At 43.0% G+C, this 14,001-nt stretch overlaps 1 protein-coding gene across 2 annotated transcripts in view; it reads left to right on the top strand.

The window, feature by feature from the left end:
• Positions 1–8,704, top strand: part of rgs20 (regulator of G protein signaling 20) — a 54,706-nt gene extending 46,002 nt beyond the window's left edge. For both annotated transcript variants that reach the window (XM_060922980.1, XM_060922984.1), the window contains exon 5: positions 8,516–8,704. In XM_060922980.1, the coding sequence (XP_060778963.1) occupies positions 8,516–8,704 (189 nt within the window). The remainder of the gene's footprint in view (positions 1–8,515) is intronic.
• Positions 8,705–14,001: the final 5,297 nt, after the last annotated feature.

Below are 14,001 nucleotides of genomic sequence, written 5' to 3'. Positions count from 1 at the left end.
TCCACCTGTCCCTTTGGTGAGGTCAGACATGGGTGCTGCCACAGAACTGAAGTTCCTGATGAACTTGCGGTAGAAGTTAGCGAATCCTAAGAACCGCTGAACCTCCTTAACGGACTTGGGAGTAGGCCAATCCCGGACGGCCAGGGTCTTGGCAGGGTCCATTTGGAGTTGGCCTGTCTGTACAATAAATCCCAGAAAGGAGACCTCGGGAACATGAAATTCGCATTTCTGGGCCTTGGCGAACAGATTGTTCTGTAGCAGCCTCTGGAGAACCTGGCGGACATGGTGGCGGTGCTCCTGCACGGTCTTGGAAAAGATAAGGATGTCGTCGAGGTAGACAAAAACGTATAGGTTAATCATGTCCCTTAAGACGTCGTTGATTAGGGCCTGAAAAACAGCTGGTGCGTTGGTGAGTCCGAAGGGCATCACCTGGTATTCGTAGTGCCCAGACGGGGTGTTAAAGGCAGTCTTCCACTCGTCTCCCTGTCGGATACGGATGAGGTGGTATGCGTTCCGTAGGTCCAACTTGGTGAAGACGGTGGCGCCTTGGAGCAGGTCGAAAGCTGTGGACATCAGCGGAAGGGGATATCGGTTGCGCACAGTGATCTTATTCAGGCCCCTGTAATCAATACATGGTCGGAGCCCCCCATCCTTCTTGCCGACAAAGAAGAAGCCGGCTCCAGCAGGTGAAGTGGAGGGTCGAATAAACCCAGAGACCAGGGCATCTTTGAGGTATTCCTCCATGGCCTTGCGTTCTGGCTGAGAGAGGGAAAACAGTCTGCCACGAGGAGGGGTAGTCCCAGGGAGCAAGTCGATGGCACAGTCGTAGGCCCGGTGCGGAGGAAGAACGGCGGCCCTGCTCTTGCTGAATACCTCCTTGAGATCCCAGTACTCTGTGGGAACTTGAGATAACTCGGTGAGATCAGGGGGCTCGGCAGGAGACACAGGAGAGCTAGAGAGCAGACAAGAGGCATGGCATGCAGGGCCCCATTCCACAACCTGGCTTGTAACCCAGTCTATGCGAGGGTTGTGGCGAGTAAGCCAAGGAAGGCCTAGAATAACTGGGAACTCAGGTGAAGGAATCAGGTGCAGGGATATTTCTTCCTTGTGACCTTGAGACTGGAGGAAAACTGGAGAAGTAACTTGGGTGACTCTTCCATCACCTAACGCTTGGCCATCGAGGGCAGACACAGACAGTGGGACTTCAAGAGGTGCAGTCGGAATATTGATGCTTTGGGCGAAGTGAATATCCATAAAGTTCCCAGCCGCCCCTGAGTCTATCAAAGCTTGACAAGAGTGGACAGACTCACCCCAGGAGATGGAGACCGGGATGTAGATTCCTTGGCCAGGGAGTCCGGGAGAGAGGGTAGGCCCCGTCACAACCCTCCCTCGGCTGGACGGGGCGGTCCTTTTCCCAAGAGTTCGGGACATGATGCTCGGAAGTGACCAGGCTTGCCACAGTAGATGCAGCACTTGTCCCTCCTTCTGCGCTCCCTCTCAGATGCGGAGAGGCGAGTACGACCCACTTGCATGGGTTCTGGACAGTCACTGAAGGAGGTAGACGGTCTCCAGGTAGAGGTAGGGAGGCTGGGGGGGCTCAAGGCTTGGTGGCGTTCTCTCATCCTGTTGTCCAGACGAATAGCATGTGAGATGAGGGTTTCGAGGTCACTTGGGCATCCAATAGAGGCCAGACCGTCCTTGATGGGGTCAGACAGACCATGGTGGAAGGCTGACACCAGGGCAGTCTCGTTCCATCCACTTACTGCTGCGAGTGTTCGGAACGAGATGGCGTAATCTGCGACGCTTCCTCCTTGCCGGATGGACATGAGCTTTCGGGCTGCGTCGGTACTGATGTCTGCCTGATCGAAGACCCGAAGCATCTCTTCAGAAAACAGCTGGAAATCAAGGCACTCAGGTCCCTGTCTTTGCCAGATAGCAGTAGCCCAGGCTCGCGCCTTACCAGCTAATAAGGTGATCACAAAGGCAATCTTGCGGCGATCCGTAGTGTAGGTGGTAGGCTGAAGCTCAAAGGTGAGTTGACACTGGGTAAGGAACTCTCGGCACTCACTGTGCTTGCCGTCATACCTCTGTGGTGCAGGAAGGCTGGGTTCGCGAGGTGAAGAAGGCAGCATTGCAGGAGGCACTGGAGCAGGAGTGGGAGCTGGATCAGGAGCAGGAACTGGATCAGGAGCAGGAGATGCAGGCAGAGATGTCAGCTGTGCCAGGGTTTTCCCAATTTGCTGAAGCAGTTCCTCGTGGCGAGCGAGGGCCTCACGTTGGCTGGTGAGCGTACGTCCATGAGCGTCCATGGTCGCTCCGAAGCGTGTCAAAGCTGCCATAATTCCCTGAAGGTTGGCCGGGTAGACAGTTGAAGCAGCCTCTGCTGAGTCGGTCATGACGGAGTCTTTCTGTTAGGGTTTTGCTGGGATTCGAACCTGGTTCGTTGGTGTGATGATCCAGCAAACCCCCACTAGGCCACCAGGGGAATGACTCAAATGCAGAGGCGTGAGGCGGAAGTAGAAAAAGTAACAAAAGGTTTATTTAAACTATATACACTATATACAGGGCAAAACAAAAGACAAAAAAAAAAAAAAACAAAGAGTAAAATCCAAAAGAAAAGCAAAGTGCAAAAATACAAAAGCTAAGAAGATCAAAAAACACAGTACAAAGGAAACTGGAGATAAACATAACAGCACAAAGACTCCGTGACAAGAGGACTGAACTCAGGGGTATAAATAGACAAACTAATTAAGGACACAGGTGAAGATAATTAAGCAATTAACACAAACACAAAACACAGGAACAGTGGCGGCCTCTAGAGGCCAAAATAAACACGACATGAAAAGGAAATAACAGCGGCCTCTAGAGGCCAAAACAGTCCTAGTCCTAACAGTTGTATTATTGCCACAACGCTTACAAAACCGAATGCCGTTACCAAAGACAGAAGTGTGAATTCACAAAATGAACGCATGCTGTGCCATCATGGTGGTTTAATGTTAAGCTAGCTAGTCAATGAAGCTCCACCTGACATGCTGGCAAACTCTTTTCAAACTCAAAATCATATTGGGTAGCTAACGTTACTAGAAAATAAATATTTCTACATTGTTTATTTGGCAAGATTATGCTAAAACATATTTCTGAAAGGACTTCAGATAAGTTAACATTATTCATGTTAGCATAACTCCGTTTTTACATGCTAACTAACAGTGTCCAAGTTAACTAGCTATGTGTTAACAGTAGCCATGGACAAGGCGATGGCAACTTGGCGGGCAAATCCATAGAAAGTAATTTGAATAACCAGACTGCATAGCTATTACAACATTATTGCTAGCTCTAAAAGCACAGACAACTTCATTACAAGCTTTCTCTTGGAATAAAACGTTTATATCCCTCAATATGCTTCCGCAGGTTGGACGGCGAGTTTTTGTAGGCCGTGATGTGGTTCGTTTTTGCAAACAAAGCAAACATTTAAAACGAAATGAATCTTTAATCCTTTCAGAAAACTGAAACATGGGTTCTCGGTATGGCCCTGAGTGTGTGTGTTCTCCAGAAGAACCGCCTCCTTCCATTCTGCCATCAACTGATCGTGTTCAAATCATGCTGCTGAGAAATCACTGAACTTGATTTTATACAGTCTATGGACATGACATGACCCTAGTGATTACTGATAGCCTGTCTCAGTGTCACTTGCGAAAAAAAAATCACATTTTAGAAAAGAAAAAACATCCACTTTCAAAGCTGCTTCAGAGTAACGAGTGACGAGGACCTTGATAGAAATGTAGTGGAGTGAAAAGTACGATATTTGTCTTTCAAATGTAGTGAAGTTAAAGTCATAAGTTTAAAGAAAAAATAATACTCAAGTAAAGTACAGATACTCAAAAAGTGTACTTAAGTACAGGACTCAAGTAAATGTTCATTACTGTCCACCTCTGGAAGTAAATATCCCTCTTGTGGTCCAGTCTTATACCAGTTGTGTTGCCATAATGCTACCTGATCTCATCTCATCTCATCTCATTATCTCTAGCTGCTTTATCCTGTTCTACAGGGTCGCAGGCAAGCTGGAGCCTATCCCAGCTGACTATGGGCGAAAGGCAGGGTACACCCTGGACAAGTCGCCAGGTCATCACAGGGCTGACACATAGACACAGACAACCATTCACACTCACATTCACACCTACGGTCAATTTAGAGTCACCAGTTAACCTAACCTGCATGTCTTTGGACTGTGGGGGAAACCGGAGCACCCGGAGGAAACCCAACCGGACACGGGGAGAACATGCAAACTCCACACAGAAAGGCCCTCGTCGGCCACGGGGCTCAAACCCAGACCTTCTTGCTGCGAGGCGACAGCGCTAACCACTACACCACCGTGCCGCCGCTACCTGATCTGTAGGAGAGCAAATCACCAGTAGTGATATCTCCTGATTTGGATCCTACTGATTTGTGAGAATACAATATGTGCAGATATTGAGTTATGTTGCCAAGTTATCTACTTCGAAATTCCCTACTGCTTCCGAGTCTAAGAAGAATAAAAAAGAAATGGAAATGTCACTGCAGCAAATAGTCACTGGCAGTAAAAACTGTTTTGTAGCAAAGTTTTAACCCCAGGTGATCCAATACTCAAGAGACTGTTGGGATGTAGTTCCCTGCTGACACTTAGGGTATGAGTCATGTCCTTGTTCTTGATTGCTACAGTACCAGTTGGGTCAGTGTTTACTGTGATGTTTGAGTTCCTCACATAAAAGGGTTGTAAACACTAGCTGCACTGGCCCACTTTGTGCTACTTGGTACATGAGATTAGGTGCATTTATGAAGAAGGTTATCAAGATTACTTTACAGGGTGGTGTAGTGGTTAGCACTGTCGCCTCACAGCAAGAAGGTTTTGGGTTCGAGTCCAATGGCCGACGGGAGCCTGTCTGCGTGGAGTGAGCAAAGATATGACTGGTTATTTTGGAAATGTCTACAGTATACTCAAATCGTTGGTGTTTTGAGTAAAATAGAGAGTCCACAGTAGCTGAAAGCACGTTTTAGGTCAGTTATCATGTGAATGTGTGAAGAAACCATGACTATTGGTTGACACGAAGGTAGCTGCTGCAGAAATCAAGCTACTTCATACATGGTGGAAAATAGGTTAAGCCAGTAAACACCTATGCTCTCCAGGTTAGTGATCTTGGCTGTGCACAAGTTAAGACTTGTGTTAATACACTATATGGCCAAAAGTATGAGGACACTTGACCATCACACCATATGCATCACAGGCCTTCCTCAAACTGTTACCAGGAAGTCGCAAGCACACAATTCTCAAAAATGTTTTTGCATCCGGTAGCATTAAGATTTCCATTTTTGCCAAGGTTAATGAGGAGGAACTCATGTGGCCTGCACCCCAACCTCAACCCCACTGAACATCTTTGGGATGAATCAGAGCACCAACTACGCACCAGGCCTTCTCACCCATAGACATATAAACATAGACGCTGCCTTCTGCGTAGAATCATACGTCATCCTCGCCGCCATATTGGATGTGGCAAAGTGGAGATTCTTCAACCGTCTCTGGTATCGCGTCTAGACAGTAGCCGAGAATAAAGATGCCTCATTCATGTGCTGCGTTTAACTGTACCAACAGGTTTACCGTCCAAACGAGATCACATGGGATTACCTTTCACAGGTGAGACTGGAAAAATACTTTTCATTGTATTTGCTCATTATAACGTAATTTTACGAACAGATTTTTCTGACTTTGTGGCTAATATGAAGTCTCATGCATAATAGCCGCTCGGTGAAACCTGTCTCCAAACAACGAAGTATTTCCTTCGTAACTACGCTGATTGTTGTTAGTTGCTTAGCTAACTTTTCACATACTATGTAGGTTTCCCAAAAATAAAGACATGAAAAAGCAGTGGGAGACAGCTGTGCGACGGGAAGGGTTTTCTGCTACTCCGTCATCCATGCTCTGCAGTGAACACTTCAGAACGGAGGATTTTGACAGAACAGGTCAGACAGTCAGGATCAGAGAGGGAGCTGTTCCTTCAGTCTTCAGTTTCCCAGCTCATCTCCACCGGGTAGGTGTATAGTTATAAGCAGTGAGAATTAGATAATACAGTGCCACACTATGATGAACGTTTTTGAACGTATGATGAATGTTTTTAACCTTTCTGAACGTGAAGGAATCAGTGATGTATTTTGTTTTGGTATGACGTTAGAACCTGGCCGAACTCAGTTTGGCGCTCATTCAGCTCACTTTATTCAACGAGAGTAGGTCTGTGTGGTGACTCAATAAATAAAACAGTACATTTTTATTTTCATTCACTATTTCCAGTTTTTCCACTATTTCCCTCATTTATCATATTCAGTCTTGTAGGTTGGTTATTTTGGCCTCAGGTTTTGGTAGCGGGTGGCACGGTGGTGTAGTGGTTAGCGCTGTCGCCTCACAGCAAGAAGGTCCTGGGTTCGAGCCCCGTGGCCGGCAAGGGCCTTTCTGTGCGGAGTTTGCATGTTCTCCCCGTGTCCGCGTGGGTTTCCTCCGGGTGCTCCGGTTTCCCCCACAGTCCAAAGACATGCAGGTTAGGTTAACTGGTGACTCTAAATTGACCGTAGGTGTGAATGTGAGTGTGAATGGTTGTCTGTGTCTATGTGTCAGCCCTGTGATGACCTGGCGACTTGTCCAGGGTGTACCCCGCCTTTCGCCCATAGTCAGCTGGGATAGGCTCCAGCTTGCCTGCGACCCTGTAGAAGGATAAAGCGGCTAGAGATAATGGATGGATGGATGGAGGTTTTGGTAGCTTGCTACGGTATGCCGACTGATTAGCTTACCTGAGCTATCTGTTGCTAGTTTGCAGTATACAGGGTATTTTGCACACTATTTATAACCATCACATTAAAAGTTATATATGTTGTTTTGATGCCTGTTTGTTTCCCAAATATATACGTGTGTGTCTTAATGGGTGAATAAAAGGCATCGAGTTAAATATTATTGTAGAAAGGGGCTTTATGAAGTTCAGTCCATTTACTTGCATTGGTTTACGGGGAAGATTTGCCACATCCAATATGGCGGACACTCTGACGTATCCCAGCAACGGGCCACCAGCTCAATGCTGCGTCTATGTTTATATGTCTATGTTCTCACCCAGCATCAGTACTTGACTCTTATGGACAAATGATCACAAATCTTCACAGTCATGTTCTAAAATCTAGTGTTTTCCCAGAAGAGTGGAGATTGTTATATCATCAAATGGGCACCAACTTTGTGTTGGTTTTGGTATGGGCATATAAGGGTGTGATGGTCAGGTCATACTTTTGTCTATAATTTATAGTGTATGTGTGTTTCATGCTTCTTTCTGCATTGACCACATCAAAGTCTTCTGTAACAAACATGAGGTGGAGAATACAGTTTCTGAATGTGTTTATTAAAGTTATATAACCAATCCACCAACCAAAGATGCAGCCAAAAATAGGCAGATGGCTAAAATATTCATACAGGCAACTGTACAAATGCTAAAACCATGAAACAGGTGTAGCTCATGGACTGAACCAAAGGTGAGTAAGCCAGCAATCAAGAGCCAGGAGTAAAAAAAAAAAAACAACACAGAGCAGAGTGGTACTGTATCATGTAAATTTTTTCAGTCAGGTTTGGCACCAATAAGCTAAACATAGGCTTACTGATTGGTGAGGTAGTCCAGAGTGGTCTTAGTTACAGCTGAAGCATTCCTGAGTCATTGGTTGTCCTTACAGAGTTTAATTACTAGGGATGTAATGGCTCAATGGTTAAGGCTTTGGGCTATTGAGCTTTGTGCTACCATTTGAACTGGTTGTGACCAATAAGCTATCATAGTTGGGTCCATGAGCAAGACCCTCAATCCTCAACTTCTCAGTTGCATCCAGTCTCAACTGCAAATGTCTTTAGATTAAAAAAAAAAGGCATCAACTAATGTCAGCAAATGATTAAATGAGGTTCACTGCTATTACGTTTTTAGCAGGTGGCATAATATTTAGAGGAATGCCCTGGCCCAGGCGACACGGTGGTGTAGTGGTTAGCACTGTCACCTCACAGCAAGAAGGTTCTGGGTTTGAGCCCAGTGGCTGACAGTGGCCTTTCTGTGCAGAGTTTGCATGTTCTCCCCGTGGGTTTCCTCCGGGTGCTCCGGTTTCCCCCACAGTCCAAAGACATGCAGGTTAGGTTAACTGGTGGCTCTAAATTGACTGTAGGTGTGAATGTTTGTTTGTCTCTATGTGTCAGCCCTGCAATAACCTGGCGACTTGTCCAGGGTGTACCCCGCCTCTCGCCCATAGTCAGCTGGGATAGGCTCCAGCTTGCCTGTGACCCTGCACAGGATAAGCGGTTATGGATAATGGATGGATGCCCTGGTTGTGCTGTTACAGAGTTTGCATAACACTGCTCCATGTTATTGGGCTCCAAGATTCCACTTATACTTTGTCTTAGCATTAGAGATGAAGTTTCCTATAATAGGAATTTTTAGTATACCTGCAATAACACCAAATGATTTTGTTCCTCTACCAGGTGAGCTTGGATTCACGTGTTCGGGAGGTAATAAACAGGAACATGTTGGAGCCCACGTCTCAAACGTTTGATGATGCCCAGCTCCAGATTTACACATTAATGCAAAGAGACTCATACCCACGCTTCATGAACTCCACTGTCTACAAAAACCTACTCAAGAGCGTCTCGGAGCAATGTCCAGAGTCCTAAATCTCTGTGATCCCACTCGAGTTCTCCCTCCCCTTCTTTTTTTGGTTTTTTTTTCGTTTTTCATTATGTGGAGTTTTGTTTAAAGGGACCTTAGTATGGGTCCTCCCAGGGATTTTACCACATTAGAGATCTGTACCTGAACAAGACACTCAGGTCTCCAGGTCACTGGATTTTCAAACAATGTCTCAAATCTCCTGAGGGCTCAATACCACAAGTACGGCTACAAATCAACATAGCAAGAAGCTCCAAAGGATTATCAGCGCATTTTCATATTTTTAAGAAAAATCTCTTTTGTGTTTAGAATTGTTTTAATGACCTTTTTTTTGCATTTACTTTAAAAGATGATGTGATACCTAGTATGGACTAGTTACAGTATACATATTAGACATATTTATGAATTTGTAATATATTTCCTTTGGTCTTCGAATATTTCCAGAAAAAAGAATAATGGGTAACAGGACATGTCCAGTTCTAGACAATGTGTATGAGAATGAAAGATCAAGTCAAGGAAACACATCAGCTCTACTCAAAGGATACTGTGTGCTGTACTATAGTATTTCACTGCCTGTTCCCGATCATAATAGCTTAGCATGTCCAATTGGGGGAAAAAAAATCTTTCTTACATATTTATAAGCTTTTTAAAACTTCAAATCACAAAGGCAGAGAGTGAAACATAAATTTCTGGTAAAAGACATGACATAAGTGAAAAATCAAATCTGTGGATCATAAATCTTAAAATGTCCAAACTTCACGGTGATTAAATTAATCCTATTTTTTTTCTCTTTGAGGGTGTGAATATTGTTAGCTATTACAGTACCTTGCAAAAGTATTCATCCCCCTTGGTGTTTGTCCTGTTTTGTCGCATTACAAGCTGGAATTAAAATGAATTTTGGGGGGGTTGGCACCATTTGGTTTACACAACATGCCTATCACTTCAAAGGTGCAAACTGTTTTTTTATTGTGACACAAACAATAATTAAGATGAAAAAACAGAAATCTGGAGTGTGCATAAGTATTCACCCCCTTCCATATGAAACTCCTAAATAAGAGCTGGTCCAATCAATTCACTTCATAAGTCACATAATTAGTTGATTAAGATCCACCTCTGTAAAATCAAAGTGTCACATGATCTGTCACATGATGTCTGTATAAATCAACCTGTTCTGGAAGGACCCTGACTCTGCAACACTACTAAGCAAGCAACATGAAAACCAAGGAGCCTCCAAACAGGTCAGAGACAAAGTTGTGGAGAAGTATAGCTCAGGGTTGGGTGATAAAAAATATCCCAAATTTTGAATATCCCATGGAGAATCATTAAATCCATTATAGCACAATGGAAAGAATATGGCACCACTACAAACCTGACAAGAGAAGGCCACCCACCAAAACTCTCAGACCGGGCAAGGAGGGCATTAATCAGAGATGCAACAAAGACTCCAATGATAATGCTGAGGGAGCTGCAAAGATCCACAGCCGCGATGGGAGTATCTGTCCATAGGACCACTTTAAGCCATACACTCCACATAGTGGGGCTTTATGGAAGAGTGGCCAGAAAAAAGTAATTGCTGAAGAAAACACTTTTGGAGTTTGCCCAGCGGCATGTGTCAGACTCCCCAAGCACATGGAAAAAGATTCTCTGGTCAAATGAGACAAAAATTGAACTTTTTGGCCATCATGGGAAACGCCATGTGTGGCGCAAACCCAACACCCTGAGAACACCATTCCTACAGTGAAGCATGGTGGTGGCAGCATCATGCTGTGGGGATGTTTTTCATCTGCAGGGACAGGAAAGCTGGTCAGGATTGAAGGAAAGATGGATGGCACTAAATACAGGGCAATTCTGGAGGAAAACCTGTTTGAGTTGGCCAGAGGTTTGAGACTGGGACGAAGGTTCATGGTTTAGCAAGACAATGACCCTAAACATACTGCTAAAGCTACACTGGAATGGTTTAAAGGGAAACATTTCAATGTCTTGGAATGGCCTAATCAAAGCCCAGACCTCAATCCAACTGAGAATCTGTGGCATAACTTGAAGATTGCTGTACACCAACACAACCCATCTAACTTGAAGGAGTTGGAGCAGTTTTGCCTTGAGGAATGGGCAAAAATCCCAGTGGATAGATGTGCTAAGCGAAGAGACACATACCCCAAGAGACTTGCAGTTGTAATTGCAGCAAAAGGTGGCTCTACAAAGTATTGACTTTGGTGGTATGAATACCTATGCACACTCCAGATTTCTGTTTTTTCATCTTAATTATTGTTTGTGTCACAATAAAACAACAGTTTGCCCCTTTAAAGTTGTAGGCATGTTGTGTAAATCAAATGGTGCTAACCCCCCAAAATCCATTTTAATTCCAGCTTGTAATGCAACAAAACAGGACAAACACCAAGAGGGATGAATACTTTTGCAAGATACTGTATATTACACTGTACTACAATGCAACCTGTAGGTAAAAAGACAGTGACATCATATTTCATGTAGTTTGACTTTGTACCCAAAAAATATCTTTTTTTTGTACTTTTTACCCCGCCCTTGTATTTTAGACTTTACTGCAACAGTTGTGATAAACCGTCTGAGATCACGTTTGAATAATTCTTTTTTTTAATACAGTCTTGTTACAAACTCTCTTGTGTATGAACTAAAGCTGCAACAACATAGAGCTGATGAATAAACCACTGCGCAACTAACTGTCTAAATATGTATAGAAACGAAATGTGGATGTTCATTCATTTCTGGACTTTAAGCTCATAATCAATGTTTTATCTGAAATCCAGTACTACCTGGTAAAAACCTGTTCGTGTCCAGTTACCTCCAGACCTTGTGTATTGGCTAATCTTAGATATCCAAAAAAATGTGCATACTAGAAGGCAGGATAAAGATCTTATGAAAATTTAAGTATTAAAATAAACAATCACATATAACTGTCATGAGATGAATATAACCATTTTAACATGAAGATATTTTTATTATTGTATCAAATATGTTTAGGTTTAGATCTGCAGTTCCCAGTCCTTTGTCCTCAAGTCCGTCTGTGCTGTACTTTTTTCTTTTCTGAAACTTTTTCCCAGTTTTTAATCCATTTCACTCAACTTCCTAGCTACTTAACAAACCCTCCATGAGGTAAACACATTCACTAAAACATGTAATACTGGGACACTTTGAAACCAGGATTTGGACTCAATGGAAAAGTATTTAGGACTCTTATTTGTACGTGTCACCAAAGTAGCCAAGTCCAGTTAAACTGTGTTATTACAAGCTTACTCTTTCAAAGCACTGACTAGAATCAATGGCCAAGTTTTTGTTGTTTTCTTTTCTTTAAAAAAAAATTAGTTTTGTAAATTGTTTTGTTGCTTGACTCACGTCACTCGAAGACAAGATCCTCATTTGGGGAAGTGCCTTGACATTCAATTGTGTAACATCTCTCTTATGGCAATAGTTGAATCAGACTCTTGCCACAGAAACAGACTCTGGGCCTTTGATCAGTTTCTGATGTGACTTCTGAAATTCATTCTTGCACTTCATCCATTTTTTCCATCACTGAAGTCATGCCATTTGAAGGAAGACATTCACAAGGTTAGGACAGTTCAACAATGGTGATTGATCAGAGTCCAGTACGTATTACATGGGGGCACTTCTGCTCATTATTTACTCAACATGTGCAATCTGAGCTGATGGGTTCACCACATAGATCAACCTCAATCTAAGCCAATGGTTTTGAAGTGATACTGCCTATATTTTTATTTATTTCTGGGGTTTTTTTTTTGGTGTTGTGAAAAGTACGCAAGAGTGTTATTTTCTGATCGGTTTACAAAAAGAGTATACATTTTTAAATGACTAATATCTGAATGTTTACAGTAACCTGTTTCTGTTTTACTCAACTGAGAAAAAAAATATATATATATAAATATATATCTGTGGGCATTTGAAATCTTTAAGATGAAAATAAAGCACAATAATTTTACAGCTTGTGGTGCTTTTGTGTTTTTAAAAATAAGCACGAACATTTTTGCAGGTATTTCAAATCATGCACCGGGTCAGGCATATTGCAGATATCCAAATATTAATTCTTGGAGACAAATCTGAGCTGCTGTAAGCAGTTATTGTGGGTTATCATGGAGAATAGGATCACTACTCCTCTTCTGGAGAGGATGCACCTGGGAAGCTCACAAAAGCGTGTCATGTTCACTTATTCACTGCCACTAGAACCACACCAAGTCCTGGAACTAAGAGCCAGTCAAATGTGGGTTTTTTTCCATTCAAATAGTGCAATTTCGACCTTCTAACACCTACATATTAGTATATAAAATGCAATGATCTTGAGAGGGTTTTAAACCACTGCTTCATATCAGCCTTATTGATATGCACATATTATCCACATCAAAAACAATCAGCTCAAAGCTGTTTGTTATTCAAATAAGCCACTAATACCAGGCTTGTTAAAACATCAAGGCAGTGGGATGAAATGCAACAAAACCCATTTGATAACAGTAAATGGGAAAGATATTCATATGCAAAAGCAGGACATGAACATGTCGTGTGAGAAAGTCCTGCACAAAGAAGAGTAGGCTCTCATCCGCTTCACACGTTGGCCTACAGAAAATGTAAGGAGTAATACATATAACGGGCTGCACGGAGTAGGAAAATAGTCAACGATGGGGTGCCGAGATACGATCCGACATGATTGAGAGACTACCAAAACAAAGCGCTTTATTCCTGTTATACCACAAAGTAACCAATACTAACTTTTATTTATAAAGTGTCACTTATGTTTTTAGCTCCCTTGAATGAAAACAAACTCATTCTGATTACCGCTTACATTATAGCAGCCGTAAAGAGCCAGTCCCTCACCAGCCTCTTTTTTCTCTCTCTTTTGCACTTAAAACAACCAGAAGAAATGCAGCATTTCATGTTTTTGAGGAACCAGAACACCTTCCATCCTGATGACTGTTACAAAGCGTTAACACTTGAGACTCATTCCAAAACGTTACCATGTCTACACCTTCTTAAATCTTATGTGGCAAGTCCACCATACGAGCATCTGTGTAAAATGGTAACATATTAGAAAAGGTGCCAATTTAAAACAAAACAAAACTGATTTTCATTAAATACTGTCTGATTAATTGACAAATTGTGACTTCAACAGCACTGGCGATTAAAAAAAATTCATATAAATACGAAGGGGATTATAGAAAATCATGTGTGCTGATTGGTCAAGAGATTCAGACTATTTCTCGATAATCACCTCGAGCGACTCGACAAAGTGGCACCAATCGCTTCGTCACCATAAGTGAGGAAG

Source organism: Neoarius graeffei, chromosome 1 (assembly GCF_027579695.1).
Source record: "Neoarius graeffei isolate fNeoGra1 chromosome 1, fNeoGra1.pri, whole genome shotgun sequence".
Taxonomy (NCBI): Eukaryota; Metazoa; Chordata; class Actinopteri; order Siluriformes; family Ariidae; genus Neoarius; species Neoarius graeffei.
The sequence above is the reverse complement of the archived record's forward strand: the minus strand, read 5'-3'. Positions and strand labels throughout refer to the sequence as shown.